This window comes from Ascaphus truei, chromosome 4, assembly GCF_040206685.1.
Source record: "Ascaphus truei isolate aAscTru1 chromosome 4, aAscTru1.hap1, whole genome shotgun sequence".
Classification (NCBI taxonomy): domain Eukaryota; kingdom Metazoa; phylum Chordata; class Amphibia; order Anura; family Ascaphidae; genus Ascaphus; species Ascaphus truei.
The window spans coordinates 405,694,310-405,719,712 of NC_134486.1; the positions used below are offsets into that span (position 1 = coordinate 405,694,310).

General features: G+C 45.7%; 1 protein-coding gene across 2 annotated transcripts; it reads left to right on the forward strand.

Moving 5' to 3' along the window:
* Positions 1 to 271: 271 nt before the first annotated feature.
* LOC142493937 (L-threonine 3-dehydrogenase, mitochondrial-like) lies at positions 272 to 25,403 on the forward strand. Of its 2 annotated transcripts, none has more exons than XM_075598702.1 (9): positions 272 to 405; positions 10,834 to 11,032; positions 14,467 to 14,509; positions 15,572 to 15,642; positions 16,762 to 16,911; positions 17,020 to 17,192; positions 21,290 to 21,380; positions 23,250 to 23,519; positions 25,000 to 25,403. In XM_075598702.1, exons 2-9 carry the CDS (start codon positions 10,849 to 10,851, stop codon positions 25,137 to 25,139), a joined length of 1,122 nt encoding a protein of 373 aa, XP_075454817.1. In that variant the 5' UTR covers positions 272 to 405; positions 10,834 to 10,848; the 3' UTR covers positions 25,140 to 25,403. The 2 variants fall into 2 exon arrangements, with proteins under 2 accessions (XP_075454817.1, XP_075454818.1); XM_075598703.1 differs by lacking the exon at positions 272 to 405 and adding an exon at positions 7,985 to 8,133.

Sequence of the window (25,403 nt, forward strand, 5' to 3'; positions counted from 1 at the left end):
ACACCCCCGACGCGCCCCCCATGAGAAGCCGCGCTCCTGCATCAGCTGCGCCTCCTCCCTAGCTGGGGGGCGTGGTTACGCATTCCAGGGGGCGGGGTTACACTTTAGCAGCGCGGCGTTCTGTGGTTCTGGAGACATTTATGTCATAAAGGAGCTGACACCTCCCCCTCCCCGCCCGGCCAATCCGGAGCGCCGCACGCGCGGGGCTGGGGAGGGGTGTGCTTGGAAAGCCGGGTTATAATATATATCACATCGTGGTCTCGGAGGGGGGGATTATTAAGGTGTTCCCCGCACACCCGGAGCAGTCACTACCCGGCCAGATCCACGCAGAGGGGGGAAAGGTTCAGCGCCTGGCAGCCGCCTGTGCAGGGAGGATACACGAGGGGGTTACACCACGTGGCAGCGGTGAGTAGCAATTCCAGGGCAAATGCAGCGCTTACAATTGCGCCTAATTATGCCTGGGTCTGACTATCCGCGCTGGATCCGGCGTTGGCGTTACCGGTCTCATGGCTGTGTTCAGCCAGCGCAGAGCATGGTTGGGTGACTAGTCCGGGCGTTAAAATATCTTGCTTGTCCACGTGGATTATACGTGCAAGTGACCAGCCCCCCACCCGAGTGAGCAGGGTCCGGGCGCTATTAGTTACTATCTCTGCATGTTGCATCATTTACAGGCAGAGTAACATGACCATATCTATAGGCGCTGGGGCTAGGGGGGGGGGGGGGGGCTGCAGCGCCCTGCAGCGCCCTGCCTCCTCCGCCCGGGTATATACGTCTTTACATGGTAGTCGTTTCTATTACATGTATGTTACTGATTTTCTATGCCCCCCAATTTTTTCCTCCTGACTTTAGGCAGCAATGTATATAATATCTCCTGTATGACCATGGCTGGGCTTTCCTTCCATGCACCCTGATCTGTTATAAATGTACTGTTTCATCAGCGTAGAAATAAAGTGAAACCGGTATTCAATAATAGCGCCTGGATTTGGGCATTAGAAAGTCGGTACTGAAATGTTCACCCTGTGGCACTAAAGAGACCAAGGAGGTTTCTGTGTCCCTGCTGACCACTGAGGAATGTTGCATTAACTATTCATTTACTGACTTTCGCTGAAATTGTTTGTTCCCCCATTTAATAAATGCTCAATCCCAGTGCAGCAAATACATATAAATAAGCAGCGTGCAGTCGTGGGCAGTGACATCTTTTTTTCCCATTTGCCTATCTCTATCCTCTCTCCATCCTCTCTCCATCAGTTTATTAATTGTGTAACCATGTCCCTGAAACCATAACATAGTTACGGTTGTGCCATGTCCTGGGGCTTCTTCAGAGACCGCCTATTTCAGGGGAAGGGGATTGATTTGGGTAGTGTTGATGTGACTGTGTGAATAGATCTGCCCTTGGTGTGGTTGGGTAATGGTCTTGGCAGGTATGATGCAGCCTCGTCTGGTTCCCAAGGAATTGTTGCTCAGAGCTTGGTACCGGTTACTGGCGGCTGGCGGCTTGGCTCAGTCTCCTCCTCCTAAATGCAATGCACTCCTATCTCCCTTATGATGTAAACTGAGCCTCTGATCCCATGATCTAGAGATACGCAGCACCCCGGGGACATGAACCACGTGAAGGTGATCGATGGGGTGGTTGTGACTCCTGTGTGTCAGAACAGAAGTGATGCAGTCCCAAGGCACTGAATAGTAACATTTTGGGATTACTTGTATGGATTGGTGACTTTAATGTACTGTAGTGGTAGAGTAACTGATTATTAAAAAAAAATATATATATACACACACACACACACACACACACATACACACATACACACATACACACACATACACACATACACACACACACACACACACACACACATCTCATTACCATTCTCTCGTCCGGTAAAGAAAGACTGCACTCGGTTCAGTAATCATGAAAAACTGTATTGGGCATCTGAATAGAAAAGATAAGTCACCCAATCCGACGTTTCGGTCCTGGAATAGGACCTTTCTCAAGGGGGTGCCATATATATAATTTTTTTTTATCCCATTGTCTTTAAAAAAGTCAAACTCTTGCGTGTGTACATTGTGGTGTCCTGCATTTGTAAATGATTAAAAGCGGGGGCAGTCTTCTGGTAGGGGTAATCCATACTGCAGAGTACACTGATGTATGAGCTGGATAATTATGGTAATCAAATGTACAATGAAACCTGTGGAGGGCTCATTGTAAATTGGATAACTCGCTTGAGTATTTGAAGTAATTTTACTGCGATTGAGAACAAAGATTAATTCAGTGTGACCATAAAATGTTTAGTTTGGGGGCAATGGTTGGCTTTTATTTCCCCACTTCAAGGTCTCCCTAAAGACCCAAGTGACCTCATGGCTGTGATGCGTTTAGTCCTTGACGTGGGAGATGCTCCTATTCCGTTTCATTATAAAGAGGTCCCTGCTGCGGATGCTTCCCGTGATCGTGGCTCGCCTTTGCCTCGCAGTCAAGGTCACATCTTGACAAAGGTGCTGCTGCACTGGAACGTAGATCAATACATCCATAATATGTTACGGAGTCGCACAGTACCTCACTTTGATATGTTTAACTCTTTCGCTGCCCGAGGGGCATCGTCCGGTTCTGTTGGTCTGGGGATCAGTCTCAAAAAGGCAAATCCGTAGCCAGGTTGTTAAAAATCTGGACATGTGGGGGGGTGCAGATCAGAGATGGACGAACCAGTCCAAATCCGGGTAAATTTAGGTGACAAATGGAAGTACTTTAAATGTTTTTTATTTTGTGCTTTATGTATGTATGTAATATATTTATATTTTTTACTATGTATGTTTGTCCACTTGAAAACAGATCTTGATAAACCTGGCTTGAGACGCATATAGTGTGACTTCAGTGAAGCAGAGTATATCTCTATCTTCAGGAATTGCACAACTGTGGTTGGACACGACACACAACACAATGAAGCTCAATCCTTACCCACTTAATTTCTCGTCATGTGTACTCCCTTTTCCAGAATTGAAGAGGTTATTGTTTTTATTTCTCCAGTCCTAGAAAGGAACTAAATCCTATGAGACACGGGATGTCCAAGGACTGCATGGAGTTTTCTTGACATTTCTGTTAGTCTGGAATGTAGAGGTCCAGATGTATTAAATTGTTGCTAAGCCATATGGTACTTTTTTTTTTTTTTTTCTTCTGACCCATTTAAACAAAAGTTCAGTAAGGTGCCTTAGGCTGCGATCACTGCCACAACGCACAGCATGCGCTGTGCGTGTAAGCACCGCCCCTCAATGGGGAAGGGCCCAGTACTCACCTTCACGCTGAAGGTGCAACCGCGCCGTACTGCATGATTTTTTAAACTCGATGAAATTGAGTTTAAAACTTGCGATGAGGGCGAACCAGCCGCGTGATGTAATGGGCACGCCCCCGCAAATCCCCGACCATGCCCCCTCCCGTCGCAAGCTCCCTCTCTCCCCGCAGATAGCGGTTAGCGCTGTGCACGCGCCGCCCCCCCTCCCCCCCGCCGGGCGCGCGTGTCACAGACAGGACTGGGACCGCAGCTTTAGGCCTCGTTCAGGGTGCTGGCTTCGGAGGGAGGGCGTGCTGACGTGCTTGCTGCAGTGAGAAACAAAGTATTCAATTTGAATACTTGTTTTCAAGGTAGCTACTACCCTGCCTCCGAAGCCAGGCGTTGCCGCTGACGACAGCTCAGTAAACGAAAATTTCGTTTCTTGGAGCTGAAGCCGCATCACAGGGACCAAGGCAGCCAATGAAATCATTCTTCAGATTGATTTCATGGCTGCAGCTTGGATACTTTAACCCTGCAGCCTGTAGCCCCGCCCCCTCCCCAACGCTGAAAAGTCAGCTGGGGGATAATCACATGTCGCCAGCAAACTCCCAGCACTGCCTCCCGCACGCCCCCCCTCCGAGTCCTCAGCTGCCTCCCTGAACGAGCCCTTAGGCTACAGTTGCGCTGCCTGCCAGGCTGGCGGCGCGTGCAGCCGAGTTCACAGGTCTGCAGGGGGGCGCGAACATGACGTCACCCGGCAGGTTCGCCCTCATTGGCTGAATTGCCGTGGGCATGTCCTTGTGTTCCGTTGCGGCCCCATTGAAGGGCGGCTATGTCCCCCGGAGCAGGGACCTGGCCTTGGGCATAGTCCATGCTGCCGAAGACCGCGCGGAGGAGTTTGCGCGCTGCGCGATCACAGGGGGCGTGCGTTGAATCGGTTGAAACTGGTTTCACGGCGTGACGGGTGAACCGCTCATGTGAACTGCCCAATGAGGGTGAACCAGCTTCATGACGTCACAGACAAGCCCCCGACGGCGCATCTAGCGTGTCCAAAAACCGCACCCGCATCACGCGGGTGACGTCACGGACGTGCACACCTCCACGCGGGCGAAGGCCGTATGAACGCAGCCTCACCGCTAAGCACCGATTAGTCTTTAAGTTCAATTTAGGCTGTTAACAAGGTGTATTACGTGACTGATTACACGGATCTGTCTGCATGACTCATTCTTCTTAGAAGTTGGTGAAATAAGCAGGTTTGATTTTTGGAATAAATTGTTAGTGGCAGGTTCTCGGTATAGGTCATATTGCTTCTTTCTTTCTTTTTTATTTTTTTATTTCCCTCTCTCTCCATTGGGTTGTAGAGCATTTCTGCAGTGACGATGTGGTAAACATTTAGTCCAACGCCCTTTCCTTGGCTCCTATGCCATATGAGGTTCTGTTGAACACATGCATTAGGTAGGGCAATCTTTGCACTTGCATAAATCAGGATAAAGTGAAGTCCATGACAAAGGGTGATGGTAGTGTAGCAATCATTTTACATTCATTCAACTGAGTGGCCATTAATGACCACTATTGTCATGTAGTGAATCGCCCATTTAATGCTAGTGGCAAGCTATAATCCCCTGATGTTGCCCCCATTGTGTGTAAATGAATATGTGATCAGTGCTATTTGTAAAACTATTAGTTCTAAACTGGCAATGTCTCAGTTTGCCTGCCCCCCCCCCCCCTTTCCCTCTCCTCAACGTCGTCTGTCTTCTCTCTTAGGAGGATCAATAAGTTCATCTCATTGTTTTTATATTTTTATTTTTACTATTAAGTTAGTTTTTAATTAATGATATAATAAATTGTGTGTTTTTTATTTAAAAAAATTTCTGTCTATACTGTAATGCACTATGTTTATTTGTTAGTCACATCTTTATTTTCGCCGAAACTGTGGCGGAACATAAGTCTCTTATGTGCCGTCCCCTCTCGTGTTTGGATGATTGCCGTAGACGGGTTTGTTTAGTTCCAATACCATCCGTTGCGCCATCTGTGGAGATAGGCGCGTCGAGGGTAGATTACTTCTGTCTGCCCCTCTCGCTCATGCGGGAGGAGATTTGTGGAGGGGGTCTGCTCCTGTTGCGTCACGGACGCTCACATTTGTGATGCGGGGTCTGATGCTCCACAGAGGGGCGGAACGGGGAGGTTCTCTGCCCGTCTGCGTTGTCGGCTCCATTCCTGAGATGAGGGAGGCATTATGGGGATGATGACGCTCCTTTGAAGCGCCTGCTGGCCGCCGGTTGTGGCGCGAAAATAAGAAACACAGGTAGGGTATAAAAAGAACTGTTTGTGAGCTATTGCCATACTCCTTGATAAAGTGTACAACCGTACCTGAAACGCGTAGGAGGGTGCTCTCCTGTGTTTGTTATATGGAATTTTATCAATAAAGTATTTTCCTTCACCCTGGGACCCACTTCATTGGATTGTGCGCCAGTTCTCTCTCCTACAGTTGAGTACCACTACGTGGCTGCACATCCCACAGGACTTTGGAACAAGGCGGTATGTGGGTATTTTTTATTCTGTTGGAGGGGGACCATCCCTTTGAGGAGTCACAGGGGCCTCATCCTTTACCCCAACCTCAATGATTATTTGGCCCCACAGAGACGGTTATTTCTCACCAGCCATATTCCATTTTGCCAATTTCATTATGATCTAGCACTGGAACGCAGTTGTCACTACAATTTCTATGCCTGCAAAGTCTGTAAAAGGAGGAGCAAATTCCCGACACTTAACCCCTTTTATCATCGCTCTAGATGAAGCCTGGTTTATTAGCTGGTTGTTTCTTATTCTTCAGAATTGCTTGACCCGAGGAAGAGAGGATAACTCTAGAAAGCTTATCTTATATCAATTGTTAGTCTAAATAAAAAAAGGTATTGCCGAATACTGAGGTACTCATTTACTCTGCACTCATTTACTCTGCACTATCACTAACTTCTACTTATTTCACGGTATGGTCATTTGTTGCTTTCCTGCCTTGTGGATTTTCATCGGGACCATGGTTACAATGCTCCGTTCCCCACACAGTGTGTGCGAGATGTTGCCGTTCTTTGCTGCTTATCTTGCTTGCCTCTCTGTCTCTTGTTCCCAGGTCTGTGTCTTTCCTTTCCACCGAGCCTCAATCCTGCTGCTTGTTTTATAACTTGCAAACCGGTGTCTGGCAGGCTATTTTTCTTCTATTCCACAGTACAAACATTTTTCAGAGCATGAAAAAGCAATGGAACAATGCAATAGTCCTTTGGATTTGGTTCATAGATGTGATATGAAACATTTGAAAGACTCCAATTTTTCTATTTTTTTTTTTCTTGACAGGGGTGTGAGCTCTTTTTAGTCTTTGAAATGGGGCATTAAATAGTAACATTGCATACATAGGTATGTTTTGGTATCTATTGCTGTATTTCCAGAATACTCTGGTGATGTTTCTTAACATATGAAGCAGTTTATAGGTTCGAGTCACCAGTGTCTAGATTGGGAAAACTGAGTTTTGACGTGTGAGGTAATCTCCAAACAGTGGTTAATGTTGCATAATTCATTAGTTTTATGGATAATATTGGCAGGAGGGTAAAGATTAAGGCCCATTCTTCTAAGCGCTGCTAAATCATAAGATGCTATAGCACCATTCAGGTGAAGCAGCGCAGTAGATGTAACCTCACATGATTTAGTTACATGTAATGTAAGCATGCCTTTTTTAAAAGGCCCACGCATATTGTGTATCGGAGATTAGACATTTGAGGCAGAGATTGTACTTCAGTAGCTACGGATGGGATTGTATGGGGACATGTGAAAATTGTCCTAAAATACACCTACACTTGGCTAAAATCCATGTTTGTTTCCTGTTTGACAGCACTGAATGCACAAAGTGTACACATGTTATGTCCTATACGAACACATGGGGTGTGGTTTGTCCTGATCAATTTCTGGTAATGCTCCTGTAGTTACTTGTTAATCCTGCTTGTCGGCATAAATATAATTTAATTCCCTCGGTTAGGTATTGCATCCTAGCTCAGCCGCTCTGTGGGAGTTCTGTGCAGGATACAAGTAGAGTGCGACGCTGCTGACGCATGTTGGGAGAAATAAACTGGTACATTTAATCCCTGTCCCAGGTGGCGTTTGTTCATTTTTCTTGCGTGAAAGCGATTACATGGAAGAAAAAACAACCTCCTGGTCTTGAAACCGCGGTTAGCACTTTCGGAACCAGTGTCCAAGGCACAAGTCTACTGCTTGTTGTTTAACTAAAGGGGCAACACTTCTTGAACCCCATTTTTACATGTTTGGTACCTATCTAGGCTGCAAGAACAGAATGGGGGAGCCCTCCCCCCCTTCTATATCTAAATAAATGTTATCATTAAAACTGCACGCTCTGCTTTGTAAATGAGATATACATTTGTGGTATCTTGTTCCCCCTCATACCACCAAAGGGTTCATTTGGATTTGGCGTGGAAAATGGCAGGTACGTCACCTTGCACTAGGTATTGCTCACCGCTCTGGCACAGATGGGGATTAATAGGATTTGAGCTATTCCCTGATTCTCCTTGCAGCCTTCAGCTGCTGCAGCAACACGTTGCTAATTTGTGAGGCGGGAGCAAACAGAATGTCGCAAGCAACATGTCCCCGTCAGCTGCCCCACAGTGCAGAGACGCCTGGGAAGCTATGCCAGGAACCCAGGCTTGTGGAGCGGTGACGTTACTGCCTGATTTCTCACCACCCTTTAGCCCTCGTGTGGGACAACTCCCACACTGCTCGCACAGTGCGATTGGCAGACTTTGGGGGCAGTGTCCTATAAAAGCCAAGCACACACGGTTAATTTTGCTAAAACATACAGGCAGCAAGCGAGGTAAGAGGCACTGAGCCAGTGGGCGAGCCATCAATTCCTTTTCCTTCTCGCTGATCTCCCGTTCTTGGGGATTGGGATTATACGGCTATGTTGCATGTTTCTGCACTTTATGAAGGTGTTGGGAGTGCAGGATGGTGCTCGCACGCAAGGTTGAATTTTGGAATGAATTTAAGGAAAGGAAGACAAGGGGGAAAAAAAAAATCTAATGTTTGATTTTATAGCTTGGTCAGCGGTTAAGTACCTTCTGAAAGCCTCTGTTCCTCCCTTTCAGATTAACACTGCATTTTCCAGTGACCATTATATGAAGATCTATCAGGGATTGAGGTTACTACCCCGACCATGATTGCATTTCCAGTGCTTTAAGATATAAAGAGCGATAAGGAGATGGTCTTTCCTTTGTAGTTATCAGGATATATTACATTTGCATGTTATAGGGACTCCCCATTGTTTATTTTATTTTTTTTGTCAACACTTTCTTATAGCTGCTCTTGTATACAAGTGTGACTCATCATTCCTAGTAAGGATTTTTTTTTTAGTTTCAATCTGTATGATTTATATACCACTTTTTTTTTAAATTTATTTTTTATTGCTACATTTTCATCTGCTTTCTAGTAAAATAATGATTTGGCTTTTTAGCTCATGTTGCTTTTCTAACGATCAGGCAACGCAGATCAATCGGATATGATGTGAGCGCGTTGCACAGAGAATAGCGTGCTACGGGTATGTGCGTGATGGGATTTCATGTAGTCGTTGGGGGAGCTGTAGCAATACTAACTCGCACGAGCTTCACACAGCAAAAAGAAATTAAAAAAATAAATAAAGTAAAAGCATGTACTGAAACATTAAGAATTTCTATTTGCCCTAAACAAATCTATGCAGGGATTCCTATACGGTATTTTTCAACATGAAAAGAAAGCTGTCTGGAAATTGCGGATAAATGGTGGTTTTGTTTTTGTTTTGTTTTTTAAACAACGATTTTCTGTATTCAATAACACTGAATATGAGGTGAGGGTTTTCCTTTTCTTGGAAGACCCCAACGGTAAACCTCTGAACCTTGGAAATTAGAGGAGAATAAATAAAATGCTACTGGGAAAATAACATGCATGCAGTTGATTATTATGAATATAACCTGGACCGAGGAGTATGGGTATTTGATAGGCATGGGGGATCATCCAGGGGGTAGTGGTCTTGTAATCCAATGGTCAAATGAAATAAAGTGCAAACATTTTCTTTTCGCCGTATAGAAGTTAAACAGGAATTTTAACAAATGCAGAAATTAACAGAATATTTTTTTTTTTTTTTTTAAATATTTAATATATACGAAGACAAGGAAATAAAAGGTCTGCAACATCAAGGATACAATAAGGACATGAAGCTACATTATCAGAGTTTATCCTCAAGACAAATACAATGCTCCCCCCCCCCCCCCCCCTACAAGTCGATTGGCATATACACTTGAGTGCTTAGCTACCCCATTTCTGTGATCTGGGTCTTTCTACTGTAATTATGCAGGGTGGTGCTGGGCAATAAAACTGGCACAGCCGTCACTTCTTGGGTCTAGGATTACATGAGCATCCGTAGAATGCCCTATCTCAGGAGTGGCCAAATCCAGTCCCCAAGGGCCACCAGCAGGTCCGGTTTTCAGGATATCCCTGCTTCAGCACAGGTTGCTCAATTATCGGCTTAGTCAACGACTGAGCCACCTGTGCTGAAGCAGCGATATCCTGACAACCTGACCTGCTGGTGGCCCTTGAGGACTGGAGTTGGCCACTCCTGCCCTATCTCTGCCTTTGCAATGCAAGCCACCTGAGGTCAGCAGGGATTGCCTGGCCCATGACTGATTTACCTTGCACAGCTGCTAAATTAATGAGACCACTAGGATAAATAGTCACAATGAATGTATTTTTAATTTCGTACAAGTCTTTGCGTATAACAAAAATAATTTTTTTTTAAATTAAAGCCGTGAGTAATGCTAATTGTATAGGAACAGCAGTATGAATGGAGAAAGGTGGATCCTAATTATTGTTATTACCCAATATGTCATTTGCCTCCTAGCATTAAAATCAGTCACCCTAATCCGTTTTGCAAATGATCTGAAGCCAATCTGAACCCTACAGACACAACAACGTCAATTGTTTCTTGTTTAGTCTGAAATACATACTTAGTAACGTTGTATTACCTGTTTGCAACCACATGGTTCCCAAAGTATATAACCTTTTGGTGTTTTAACATATGTTCTTTTCTGGATATGAGACCCGGTAGATCAAACTATTGTATTAATCTGAACATGCAGGGTTAATATCAGCCCTGGTGTATTAATCATTGCATTATTCTGCCTGGGACTTTTATTGCAGCTTCAGCCTTGTAGAATAAGTGTAAATCTCAAGACAAGAGCTGAAAAATCTAACCACAACAATGAACATTCCAGCCTGTTCTGGTTTAGTTAGGACCAAAACATTGTTCTTTACAGGATTTTCCTTGGATACAACATTTGCACATGTCCTCTTTGTGAATTATAGAGGGGGCTGTAGACACCCTTATCAGGCCATAAAATAAGTGGCTTATAATACTACTAGTTAAGTGACTAGCCCCGTTTCTGTTCAAATCTCTCTGGGTGTGTTTTCAGTTCTCTTCATTGTTTGACTGGCTTTACTCATGTGTTCTGTATGGGCTATTCATACTGTTCTCCCCTTCTTTCAGTCTTCCAGTCTAAAGATGCCTGTTGTACGAGCGCTGACGAGAGCTGCCAAGCAGGTGCTGCAAAGCCCTATCTGTGGGTGCCAGACCACAGTCTTGCCTGTCAGGTTTATTGGCGTCTCTCCTCGCCAAGTAACATCGGATGCCAGCTTTCACTCCGTATCCTTCTCCGAGACGGATCATCCTCGCGTGCTCATCACAGGTTAGTTTTTTTTATTTATTTTTTGGCCTCATGATGCTTTCTCTCTGTCACGAGCGACCAGGTATTTACACCTTTTTACCAGGATCATTCATTGAACAAAACGGATCAAGTGAAATAAATTGTACATTTATTCGCAGGAAAAGGCATACACACAATGATACACAAACTACATAAGAAAAGACACACTTACTTGGGAACTGGGGTAAAAACTAGACTTTCCTGGCTAAATGGCACTTTAGGTCTTTAGTTGACAGAGACTTCGCCCGAAATGTCCTGGAACGCAAAATGGCATGCGATTCCAGGCGCCACCGCTCCCTTCTCTCCGGAGGACCTGCTTTTCGTTGACCGGGACTTGGCTCCAAATGTCCAGGAACTTAAATCGTCTTGAAATCCCAGCTGCGACTGCTACGTTCCTTTTTTGAGGACTTGGTCCCAAAAAGCTGTTTTTTCTGAAGCCGATGCTCTCCTATAAGTGCAGAGGCATCTATTTCCACATTCAAAAACCCCACCGCTGTTTTGGCGCTTGAGAATCTCTCGGCTGATTGGCTGCAAGGTTTCTTATAGTATTTTGGAGTTCATTCACAAAATACTACAGCCAATCACCACGTGGGAACTTTCTGACCAGCCAATCAGAGCGATGCCAGTCTTCTGAAGCTGGGCAAGCGGGGATTCTGAATCAGCCAAGGGACATGCGCAAGTTTGCCACCTTAGCCACTTGCTATCCAGAAGCCACCCGCTGGGTCAGGCTCCTCCAAGGCTGGTGGGGCAAATGGTAGTCTGGAGGACTTCCATTCATCCCAGGACGTGGGTACTTGTGCCTAGCCCTCCTGCCCAAATGTTCTTCACACCTCTGGCATCCTCTGTGGCTTTCATGTCCGATGTCTGAGCAGACTTGCTGGCACCAAGTTGGTAGCCTAGTGGCTCACTCAGAACATTGGTTCTGAAAGGCCCAGCTCATAATACCATGCACAACAATACATACTATTAAACAAATGTTAATAACAGTATTTTTATGTCCTGAGTCTCTGGGTATGGGGAATAGAATACAAAGCTGCACTTCTATTAGCCTATATTTCCCACACGCTATAGAATAGACTTAGGACTGGACTTTAAAACAAATCTTCTCACAACCTTATCTACGGTTGGAGAACCCATGAACCCCTATATAGGTTTTGGGTGACCTGGGCAGTAACTGGGTATCCCCTTTAACCTAGAGACGCATCATAGTTACAGGGACCCTTTGCATCCCTTTGCACCATTTACCTTTGTGGGCTATGCTGAAACAGGGAACCCTAGCGGTGAGTCGCACAAGCGTTTTCAAGGGGAGATATTGGCGGGACAATGTGCCTATATGTATCCGGGAATCTAGCATGATTCTCGGGTACATTTTTGGGGTATCCAGCAACTCTGGACCCCAACTACTACATTCTGACCCTTTCTCCGCAACCCCCCCTTGAAACTCAAACCCTAGCAATCCCTGCTTGCTGGCATCCCTGGAAAGGTAAAAACACAAACAAAATCTTTGTTGCATAATTACACAGCGTGCATATACAGTTGGGCTCTTCAACCCCAAAACAAGGATCACAGGTAACCAAACGGGCTTAACCTTTGAGCCTGGTTACACAGTCACAACGAACACAGAGCTGCCATGCCCTATCTGTGGGTGCCAGACCACAGTCATGCCTGGTGGGTTTATTGGCGTCTCTCCTCGCCAAGTAACATCGGATGCCAGCTTTCACTCCGTGTCCTTCTCCGAGACGGATCATCCTCGCGTGCTCGTCGCAGGTTAGGGTTTTTTTTCCCTCAGGATGCTTTCTCTCCTGTTCCCCTTTTTACCACTGTATGAAGAGTATTAATATACTGACATGGTCAGCTAGTATTTTAGAGGAGATGGCTATTATATTGGTTAACAATCTCCAAACAAATTGTTACAAAAAAGGAGATATATTGCATTCACCACTCCACACACCAATAAATAACACTATTTTCCCTGAAACACAAGAACACAAAAATCTCCACTATTTAAAGCTGCAGTTCAAGCTGCTGTTTTAAAAAAAATATATATATATATTTTTTTTATTTCCCCATTCAATATGTGCATCAATACAATCTGCACACTGACAAGTGATTAGCTAAGCTGCAGATTGATCCATTGTTCTGTAATCAATCGCTTGCTCAGGGTTATTTCATTCAGTTCTTGCACAGCTTTGTGGGCAATGTAGTCCTGGAATATGACTGACTGGGCAGTTACTAGATATAATTGGTGCACTGCTAGAGAGAGGGCATTGGCTTAAGAGCCAGAGCCAATCAGAAGGGGAAGGGGGCTGTCACTTTGGAAATGCTTCCTACATTAGAAACATTGATTTTTTTTAAATGCTACAAGTATTTTCTCATAGTACAGAACTGATTTATAAAAAAACAGGTTAGGATATTGCTTGTAGAGAAGGAGAAAACCTGGACGAGCACTACTGTAGGTATCAAAAAAGTAGAAAGGAGGGTGCGTATCCCATAAAAAGATTATTTATTGGTCATGGAAAAACAGGGCACTGGAGAGCCCTACCAACGCTGCACGCTTCACAGAGCGCTTTCTCAAGGTACCTTCTCATACCTTGAGAAAGCGCTCTGTGAAGCGTGCTGCGTTGGTAGGGCTCTCCAGTGCCCTGTTTTTCCATGACCAATAAATAATCTTTTTATGGGATACGCACTCTCCTTTCTACTTTTTTGATACCTACAGTAGTGTTCCTCCAGTTTTTCTCCTTCTCTACTAGCCTACCCCTTGGATGGAAGCACACCTGGGGACCCCTCACCTTCGGACGGAGGCACACCTGGGGACCCCTCGCCTTTGTATCGCATGGACTGTGCAGCACTCAGTGAGTCAATCGCTTGCTACATGTTTTCCTGTTCAGGACTTTATTTAGACAATTGGTACGTTATAGGGTGTTATTATGCTCAATATTCCTGGTGTTATTGTTAACAACAGTGTCACTTATTAGTGAGCTTACCATCCGGGGCTGCAACCAAGTACCTGTCTTCTATCAAGTTTATGTTTGGGGGTCCCCCCTACAAGTATCTGGTCATTCATTAATTCATTTATCCTACTGTTGGGGTCTTTAGCATTACGCAGTCACATAGGATATTGCTTGAACTGCTACTTTAATTCAACAAAAATGCATCAGTGTTTTTCCTAGTGTAGAGTAAAATAACTGCGGGTCCACACAAATGTACAGTGTATGTACTTGCATCTTGTTTATACACATTGTTATATTGTAACGACTGCATTCATGTACAGTGTGGTGTGAAAGAACAAGTTCTGACTTCACAAATAAAATTAAAAAGTTATTGACGTCAAATGAATTGTACAAACACATCAGTCGTGTGTGTGTTTCTGTGATTCATGTCCAGCATTTTAAATATATATCTGTTTTTTACTATAGGAGGATTGGGTCAGCTTGGAGTTGGACTTGCGAAACTGTTGAGGTATGACTAGCAGGAGCTATGTATTACAAACTGTAATTACTGTGTGCTTCTAGGCACACGCACTAATCAAGATTTACTGGATACCATTTGCCTTTCTATTTGCAAATGCAAATAATTATTTTATATCAAAACTCTCTACGTTTCCATATAGAAATGTCATCAATATTGCAGAAAAGGCTAAGAATTGCCCAATTTCTTTATACTTAACCCCTTCACTCCTTTTCCAATAGCACTTCACCCACTGTCTACTTGTAAAATGATAATATGGGTCATCTAACCTCATTTGTGACAAGATTAGCACAGGTCTTCAAATGAATTTAACACGTTTCCTCACATCACAAGGAGGAAAAAAATATATAAACTTTTTTTTCCCCCTTAAACTGCATTGTAAAGTTGGTGGATCATTTCTTGTAGAATTTTACGCAGCTGTGGAGATAAAATTGATACAGATGTCATTCTGTAATCTTTTCATTAATGCATTAGGGCACTTTGCTCTAATAGGAGTTAATAGGAAGTGTCGGGCAGCCGGGCACATGATGCTCATATTGCAATATGAGGAATGACCATTGTCCTAATGCGAGCCCCATTTTTTACTTCCCTATCCAAAAACTCCACCAGCTCTGAGTTGGCATGAACCTTCCTGGCCATGTGTGTCCTTCTTGCAATTTACAAAGACTTAAACTGAATAGTACAGCGCGTCCCTGACAACAAAATGTGCTCCTACTTCCCTTTGTCAGACTTGTTCTGTGCTTGGCAATCTTCTAAAATCCCTCAAAGCCTGGCTTTCTCTCTCTGCTTTTGCCGGTGGCTTTTATGGCATAATTAGTCTCCAGGGTAGGAATGAGCAACCCCCAGTCCTCGAGGGTCACCAAGAGGTGAAGGTTTTTAAGGATATCCCTGCTTCAGCACGACTGAGCCGCTGATCGAGCCACCTGTGCAGAAGCAGGGATATCCTGAAAACCTGACTGTTGATGGCACTTGGGGACGGGAGTTGGCTGCTCCAGGGGATCAGGAACGGCTTGTCCTAGCAAATGCCAACAAAGATGTTTTTTCTTCTCCCAGGAAACGCTATGGAAAGAACAATGTCATCCTATCTGACATCCGGAAACCACCAGACAGTGTCTTCTATAGTGGTAAGGAGAATCGGTTATTACCCTTCCTACGTCCCTCTGTGTAGAGTTTCCAGTTTGCACGGTGCTGTGCATGGCAGTGGATCACAGGGAGGTCCTATGAAAGGTGTGACCTGGTGTGAGGCATCCTTACCCTCCCAGCATACAGTGTCGAACTTGGAAACCAAGAGATTCCAACATGGCTCATGAACCAAGTGTTGGTCTGGAATGTTCTTGTTCACAGTCCTTAATTACATAGGATACGGACGTATTTACATATATAATGGCCATGTCGGTTTCCTTACAAGTTCATGCTGTTTTTAAACCCATTTATTGCATGGATCTACATTTCGATGCAAAAAGTATTGAAAGTACAGTACATTTGTGGTGTATTCAGGTTATTCCTCGCAGTGCTGTTTAGGCCAGGGTTGCTCAACTCATGTCCTCAAGACCCCCCTCCCCCCAACAGGTCAGGTTATTAGTTATTAGGATATCCCAGCTTCAGCACAGGTGGCTCAATCAGAGGCTCAGTCTTTGACTCATTGAGTCACCTGTGCTGAAGCTGGGATATCCTTAAAACTTGACTAGTTGGTTGGCCCTTGAGGAATGGAGTTGCTTCCCCTTGCCCCCCTTTCAAGGGTTCCTCTGTGGACCTATATTTATCTCCTACTACATCTGAAGTACTTCTACAATCACAGATGTAGAGATAAACGAACACTGGGATGTAGCTTTGCAAATACCAGGGTCCTTGCGAATGTGACTATCCCGAATACAACAGCGAAGTACCGTTTGGTCAAGACGTTTATTTCACACTGTTTTTCCACACCACTCCATTTGGAGGCTGTTGTACCCTTGCAGCGCTGAAGGATTAATGAGAAACCAGTTTGATGCGGGACGAAATAACCGCCAAGTAAAATAAATCCTCTACAGGAAACAAAGTGGCCCCGTTGAAAGAATAGCCAAATAAAATGAGGGAAGGTCCTACATTGGTGGTCCATTTCAGCCTCCCTCCCCTCGTATAGCTGCACATCAAACTTCCTACTCGTTTCAGCAATGAGGCCGTTTGACTTGGAATGTTAAGTCCTCCGTATCTTCACGAGATGACCTGAATTGTTACATTGTTGTGGTCTTCTGTTTCTGCAGGACCATTCATTTATTCCGATATTTTGGACTACAAGAATCTCCGTGAAATAGTGGTGAACAATCGGATAACTTGGCTGATCCATTACAGCGCTTTGCTCAGCGCGGTGGGGGAGGCGAATGTTCCTTTGGCAAGAGCCGTCAATATTACTGGTAAGATGACCCAACTGCAACCCACGTTGGCCTACTTTTTCTTGCAAGCAAGATGCTGATTTTTATTTATTTTTGCATTGAGCTACATTTTTTTTTTATTTCCTTCAGGACTGCACAATATCCTGGATATTGCCGCCGAGCACGGCTTGCGCCTGTTCGTCCCCAGCACGATAGGGGCTTTTGGTCCTACCTCTCCCAGAAACCCCACCCCTGATTTGTGTATACAGAGGCCAAGGACCATCTATGGAGTTTCCAAAGTCCATGCAGAGCTCATGGGAGAGGTACGAATGTATTGCAGAGGTTATCACGCTTTGTCTAGATGGCCGTATACAGTGGTAACTGGTAATGACCACCCGTCACTAAAATGTAAGCGGATACCCCACCTGAGAGGCCCAGGTCACCTCGTTCAGGGATGTTGAACTCCTCCTTTCATATGAAGAGTTCTGATTAGATTCAGGCCCTACTGTATGTACCATACATTCTAAATACGCATATAAAACACAGCAGTGCAGCTGTATGCTAGATGTCAGCCTTAAGCTCAATCTCGCTCTCCCCCCCCCCCCCCTGTCTTTCTCACTTCTCCCCATTTCTACCCCCCTCACACACTCTTAATATCCTTACACAGACTTAATATCCCCCCCCTTACACAAATTTAATATTAATCCCCCTTCCCCTCGCGCGCACATTGAATATTAACCCCTCACATCTCACACACAGAATATTAACCACACACACGCTGAATATTAACCCCCCCTCCCCCCACACACACTATTAAAATCACTCTCCCCATCCATCACTCTCCCCATCCATCACTCTCCCCATCCATCACTCTCCCCATCCATCACTCTCCCCATCCATCACTCTCCCCATCCATCACTCTCCCCATCCATCACTCTCCCCATCCATCACTCTCCCCATCCATCACTCTCCCCATCCATCACTCTCCCCATCCATCACTCTCCCCATCCATCACTCTCCCCATCCATCACTCTCCCCATCCATCACTCTCCCCATCCATCACTCTCCCCATCCATCACTCTCCCCATCCATCACTCTCCCCATCCATCACTCTCCCCATCCATCACTCTCCCCATCCATCACTCTCCCCATCCATCACTCTCCCCATCCATCACTCTCCCCATCACCATGAGGAGAGCTAGGGGAGGGGCCTGTGCTGGGGAGGAGAAGCCTGTGCTGCCTCTTCCATGCTGCTCCCGCATCTGACTGCAGCAGGACCCCACAGAAAGCGTAACCGGGCATTCCTATTGGCCCGGCAAGCCTCGCAGCAGTTCCTCCTGCAGTCAGTGTGGTAGCAGCATGACTGAGGCAGCACAGGCCCTCCCCCACACCCGCGCTCTCCCCTCCCCCACACCCGCGCTCTCCCCTCCCCCACACCCGCGCTCTCCCCTCCCCCACACCCGCGCTCTCCCCTCCCCCACACCCGCGCTCTCCCCTCCCCCACACCCGCGCTCTCCCCTCCCCCACACCCGCGCTCTCCCCTCCCCCACACCCGCGCTCTCCCCTCCCCCACACCCGCGCTCTCCCCTCCCCCACACCCGCGCTCTCCCCTCCCCCACACCCGCGCTCTCCCCTCCCCCACACCCGCGCTCTCCCCTCCCCCACACCCGCGCTCTCCCCTCCCCCACACCCGCGCTCTCCCCTCCCCCACACCCGCGCTCTCCCCTCCCCCACACCCGCGCTCTCCCCTCCCCCACTCCCGCGCTCTCCCCTCCCCCACTCCCGCGCTCTCCCCTCCCCCACTCCCGCGCTCTCCCCTCCCCACACCCGCGCTCTCCCCTCCCCCACACCCGCGCTCTCCCCTCCCCCACACCCGCGCTCTCCCCTCCCCCACTCCCGCGCTCTCCCCTCCCCCACTCCCGCGCTCTCCCCTCCCCCACTCCCGCGCTCTCCCCTCCCCCACTCCCGCGCTCTCCCCTCCCCCACTCCCGCGCTCTCCCCTCCCCCACTCCCGCGCTCTCCCCTCCCCCACACCCGCGCTCTCCCCTCCCCCACACCCGCGCTCTCCCCTCCCCCACACCCGCGCTCTCCCCTCCCCCACACCCGCGCTCTCCCCTCCCCCACACCCGCGCTCTCCCCTCCCCCACACCCGCGCTCTCCCCTCCCCCACACCCGCGCTCTCCCCTCCCCCACACCCGCGCTCTCCCCTCCCCCCACACCCGCGCTCTCCCCTCCCCCCACACCCGCGCTCTCCCCTCCCCCCACACCCGCGCCCTCCCCTCACGCCCCAGTACAGTTAATTGCGGGCTGGACAGATGGGTCCTGGGGGGGGCTGCATGTTTCACATCCCTGATCTAGTTGATGTAGGTGCTAGTTTCTGGTTTCTAAAGCCGGAGTTCAAGTGAGAAAAACATTCGTTTTTCAATTCTATACAATACACTATAGAACAATACACTATAGAACAATGTAAGCAGCAATGGAGTAGCCAATGAAAGGATCATTTCTACCAAACCACTGTAAGAAAATCTATAATTTTTACTTTGTAACACTGACTCCACCACTTGGATAAAAAAAATGTAAATTAAAAAAAAAATTAACTCTGTAAATTTTACGGTGTTTTTTTAAAAATTTTTTTGTTTTTTAATGGCCCCATTTTAAAAACAATTTTTTTTTCTCCTTGAATGAGGTTATATCAACCCTTGTTGGGTTAATATATTTTACATGATATTAAATATCTATGATATAGATATATATTTTTTTTATTTATTTTTTTATCCCTTAGGATTTTCACATAGTACAAACCTAAAATGTTGTTAGATCTTAATCCAAGTCCTAATAATAGATAACCTGATCAAACACATGATTCAGTATCCGTGTGTGACCCTTTAGATTCAGTACCTGGTGGCGTCCCCTTGAGCAGCAATGACTTCAACTACTGCTGCGACCACGTTTATCCTACAACATACCCGAAAATTTTCGGGCATGTTTTCCGATGGTCACGGGCCTTCTCCGCGCGGCCCGGGAACAGCTGATAGCGCTAATAGCGCTAGACAAAGCGCTTAGTGCTAAACAATGGCAATGCCAGCAGGCGCACAAAACGGCCGAGGAACAGGCCGCATCATACCGTGATTTGCCCGCGATTTTAAAAATCGCGGGGAAAAGGCCACAGAAGAAGAATAAAAGCGGCCACCAGTGTAAGCGTTTCCTGTAACTGCTGGTCAGTCTCTCACATCGGTTTTGAGGAATTTTGGCCCATTCCTCCTTACAGAACTGCTTCAACTCGGTGACATTTAAGGGCTTCCTTGTATGGACAGCTCGCTTCAGGTCCTGAATTTCGATTGGGTTTAGGTCCGGACTTTGACTAGGCCATTCTAAAATGTAGAATTTCTTCTTCTGCAGCCATTCTTTTGTAGATCTGCTTGTATGTTTAGGATCATTGTCTTGCTGCATGACCTACTTTAGCTTCAGTTTCGGTAAGACTACTGCTCCTGGGTAGAGTGACTGGTCTTCAACTTTCTCCATTTGTCTGACCATGGATTGGTGGAACCCCAAATCCTTAAATTATTTTGTAACCCTTTATTTATACTGCGCATCAATAACTGCTTTTCTGAGGTTCATAGTTTCCTTTTGATCGTGCTATGACTGGTTTCCACACCTGTATGGTGAAGACCACACCTGTATGGTGAAGACCACACCTGTATGGTGAAGACCAAACTTACAAAGTTTATCATCTTTAATTGGGGTGGGGCCCAAACTCGCCCCCAACGATCTACCTAATTATTTAAACACCTTATTCCACATATCCCCTTTTATTTAGCTGATAAAACCAGGGTTTCACTTACTTTTGCACGTACCCTGACTCTTAATTACTCATTGTCTAATTCATACATCATTTTGTTTCAAAAGACATGGAATTGCTTAATATAAACCCTATTGGCTATTTAAGAAAAGACTGGTTTTAATTCAAGAAGGTTATGGAAGAACTATAGAATTTCTGTAATTATCATTGGGGTTCACAAACTTTTTTTGTGTGTGTGTGTGTGTGTGTGTGTGTGTGTGTGTGTATATATCTGTCTATATTTATATCATAAACTAAGACTTTTTTCAATTTGGAAAGCAACTTTTTGAGCTGCCAACACAGTCTGCTTATCACAAGAGAATGTGTTATTTATATTTCTAACTGAGTCGTATCTTAATGCTGATTCTGCACGTAGCAGACGCCTAATGTTAGCTTACAGCTGTTGACTCAAGTTCTCGGGTCAGCCAAAAAGATAAGCGATCCTAAAAGTAAATACACAAAGTGATTTCTTCAGATGAACACTTGTTTTATACAGGTTATTTCAGTTCATTCTCCCTAAGGTATACTGTGACTAAAACATCTTTTTTTTTTTGTTGCTGTTTTTGTTTGGTGTTTCTGCAGTATTATCACTACAGATATGGGCTGGACTTCCGATGTCTTCGGTACCCTGGTATCATTTCTGCTGATTCCCAACCGGGAGGAGGAACTACAGGTAAAATGTCTTGAAATTTTATTTTATTTTCTTTATTATTGATGTCACAATAGGGGGGGTTTGACTAGACTTCTCGGAATCGAAAAAAAACCAGGCAGCACGTAAGCATAAAGCAAACCTGAGGTTATTTGGGCCGGTTCCAACAGGGAGCAATACAATACAGAATCACGACAAGAACTCGCTAGAACGGTGGCTTACGGGGAACTCCTAGCTCACTAGGTGCGGGATGGAGCCGAAGCTAGCTTACCATGGTTGCCACATTGATCCTTCCATTCCATACTATCCCAGTAACCAGGGGATGAACGCCTGGTTCCACAGTTCATGCTACTGTTGGACTATAGACACCGAAACTAACCATGAATAACTGTGGAACTCGCGTCGGCTTCTATCGTTTCCCAGCCTGCATTGGGAAACACAGAGAACCAGGTGCCAACCAACCAATAAGAAGCCAGGGGTGCGTCTGGATTAGGCCAATCAGGGCTGTGGTTGGAAGTGGTGCCGAATGTCAACCCCGAGGGGCGGGACTTGGGAACGTGGGAAATTGCAACTGATCAGTAGGAACCGAGCCATTGGGTCTAGGTCCCAAGCGCTGTTTCCTGATTTCAGCTACATACCTCCTGCATGGGGTAGACGCCTCGGTACCAGGGAGAGAAAAATGCCTCACAGTTGGAGTGTGGACACTACCCGTCAGTGGGCTCGCCCCCTTCCCCACCTCACCATTGTCCACAAGCACTGCACCTGGCCCCACACAAAGGCTAGCCCCCTGACTCATTGTATGCTGGCCACGTAGGCATTATTACTGGTCCAAGCATACGATGGGTCACCCAGATTTGGTTGGGGAAACCCCAAACAGCCCATAAATTACAGAATACACAGTGAAACGCAGATCTCTAAATTGGATTAACTATTACCCGGGCTGTTAGCCATTTTACAGCCCTGAGGGTGGCCAGTTAAAACTTTAGACTGGGTGGCCATCTTGCCAGGTAGGGGCAGCCGTGGCATGGTACAATCAAGTTTAAGCCTACCAGTCAAGATTTATTCATTTGCTGCTTATGTAAAAGAATCAATTCCTATTTTCTTAAAGTCCCTCAAAGTAGCAGACTTCTTATTACCTAAACTACAGCCCACTGACCTCTGGGTGCCCATATTCCTGCGGTATTTGTAGTGTTCTCCTTGGGCAAGAATACTATCCCAGGGGAGATCAAATGTCGCCAACAGAAAACCGCACGTTGTCAGGAGATAAATTCCTGGCTTGCACGTGGTGACCCTGTAGCCGTATTTGGATTTTCTTGTGTCAGAAACTAGCACAAACATCCTAAAATATTTCAGTACTTGGGATGTTGTCTCTGGGAGTCGGGGGACTGCAGGTTTGCTCTGGGGGCTATGCCCCAGTTCATGTAAAATATGGGGATTGCTGCTATAATTCTAATGTTATCTGGTTCTCTCCAAGACATTCCACTAATTACGTTGCCCTCATCCAAACTAAATATTAAAAGGGAAAGCTCCAATTTGCACTGGTATATCAAGGGCCCTTGCGGGGGGAACTTGAAGCTTGGTTTAAAGGCCCAATATAGGGTTGTAATGCCTAAAAAGACACGACTCTCCCTTTAGCAGCAGTGGCAGACTCTTCCATGGGAGAAGCGGCCACTCTACCCAACATTGAAAGTTGATGAGTGATTTTATCCTTGTGGCTGAAGCACTTTTTCTCAGACTCTACCTCTTACCCCTCTTTTCTCAGACACGTCAACTCACTGACTGTTTGCAGTCTCTTCTTTTCAGCATAACTATCTTATTGACTTCAATGCAAATCGGTGGTCCGTTTATTTTTTCTCTCGCTGATTTTGACGTCTCCATATTCTTTCCACCTAGATTATGCGGTCCAGATCTTCCATGATGCTATCAAGACTGGGAAATTTGAGTGCAACTTGAGACCAGACACACGTCTGCCAATGATGTACATTGATGATTGTGTGAGGGCCACAGTGGAGGTCTTGGAGGCCCCTGCTAAGGAACTTACTATGAGGACTTACAACATCAATGCAATGAGCTTCTCACCCGAGGAGTTGGCACAGGAACTTAAGAAGCACATGTCTGAATTTGAGGTTGTTTACAACGTGGATGGTGTCAGGCAGACTATCGGTGAGTATGGGAAATATCTACTTGTTTCTCTGCAGGTTACACATATACAGTACTTTGTTTTTTTTTGTTTTTTTTTTAATTGGACTAACCTGCAGTTTATCTTTTTTACATTTTTAAAAATTTCAAGACCATCTGAAGTTTCTTTCAAACATGGTTGTACTGAGATTTAAAAAAAAAAGCACAGATTTAAAAAAAAAAGCACAAAGTAATAGAAAAACATTTGCTATGTGTAAAAGCGTAGAACGACCGGTCCATGCCTGTCCTAGATCAGCCATGATCATTATAACATTGACCTGGAGTTCTCCTAGAAAACCTTTTTTAAATAAAGTGGGGCCCCAATCATACGGCGGGTTAGGTTCCAGACCCCCGCTGAAACTCGGAACGCAGCCTTTTGAGTCCCAGACTCGCGGCTCGCTGTGAAAGCCTTTATGCGCTAACACTCACTGGAAGTTGGTTTTGGGGTTCCGTTTGCGGAAGCTGGAGCTCCGGGGTATACTGTAACTAGACCTGAATGTTTCCTGGCGGAAGATATTTGTGGTGCTACCGCTGGTGAAGGTTGCCTAGTGCTCAGCATGACATCCCCGCTATGACGCGGATCAAACATTATTGAAAATTGCCGTATTAGCGGGGCCCTACTGTATGCTATTCTAGTTTGTAATATTTTGGACTAGCAATTTAATTGTTCTGCTACATGCATGGTTGATGCCACCGGCCATATATACTGAACCTTCCAGCATAGCTTAGCAAGTGGCCCTTTTGGCCCCCTTTAAGTGAATGCCGTGTATGGCGTCTTCCGTCCCAGAATGTGCTTTATGGAGTAATACTGCTTCATAAATGTGGCCCCTTTTTTATAGTCCAGTCTCGTGCATAGGACTGTAAGGTGTCTTCCAGTGTGGAAGACGTCTTCTGGAGTAACCCTTATTAGTAAATACGACCCCTTTAATTTGTGCAGTCGTATAAATTACACCTACAGATGTAGCATGTGATATTGCTCCCCAGATAACATAACATATCCTAGTACAGTGTTTTTTTCAACCATGGTTCCTAGGAACACTTGGGTTCCCCAGGCATCCCTAAATGTTCAGGTCATTTTTAAAATTGTACCAAATATAGAAGAATGTACAATGTATTTGATGTTGGAGAGGGTTTGGGTTCCTCAGAATTTCACATAAGGTTCCGTATCCAAAAAAGGTTGGAAACCCCTGTCCTAGTAAAACTCTGAATATCGCAGAGTTTCCTTAGGATTCAGTGTCCATGCAGGATATAATATCAGATTGTCCCATCAGAGAACAATGAAGCCTGTTACATCTGTACTTATAATGTTCTGCAGAAGCATGATCTTCAAACCTAATTTAATTTGTAGCATTGGGTTCAGGTATAATTAGAAGCGCCGGTCGTGTAGTAGGAGACCCCCTTGCACTTCTAGCAGTGTCTTTCTTTCAGTCTGTTTTGTCTAACCTCTGCCTCTGTGTTTTTCTAGCGGACAGCTGGCCAATGAACTTCGATGATGGCAATGCTCGCAAGGATTGGGGCTGGAAGCAAGAGTATGATCTGCCCGAGCTGGTAACGACCATGCTGAGCCTCTTGGGCTCTGAAACCCTGGCCGTCCAGGCAAACTGAGTCCATCTGCAGTGAAGATCAACAAATGACTTTTAGATATTCATACATGTCTTAATAGCATGTACACCTTTTTTTTTTTTTTTTTTGTTTTGTTGCAAGCAGGACAACCGTGTACAATCATGTACATATCTGGGGACTTAAGAGTGGAACAAGCCTTTGTAATGGCCAATATCAAAGCTTTTTAGTTCATCAAATGGAAAGAATCTTTCACTCTAATGATGCAACTCAAAGTTAATAAAAAAACAAAAAACATTCCTCAAGTGA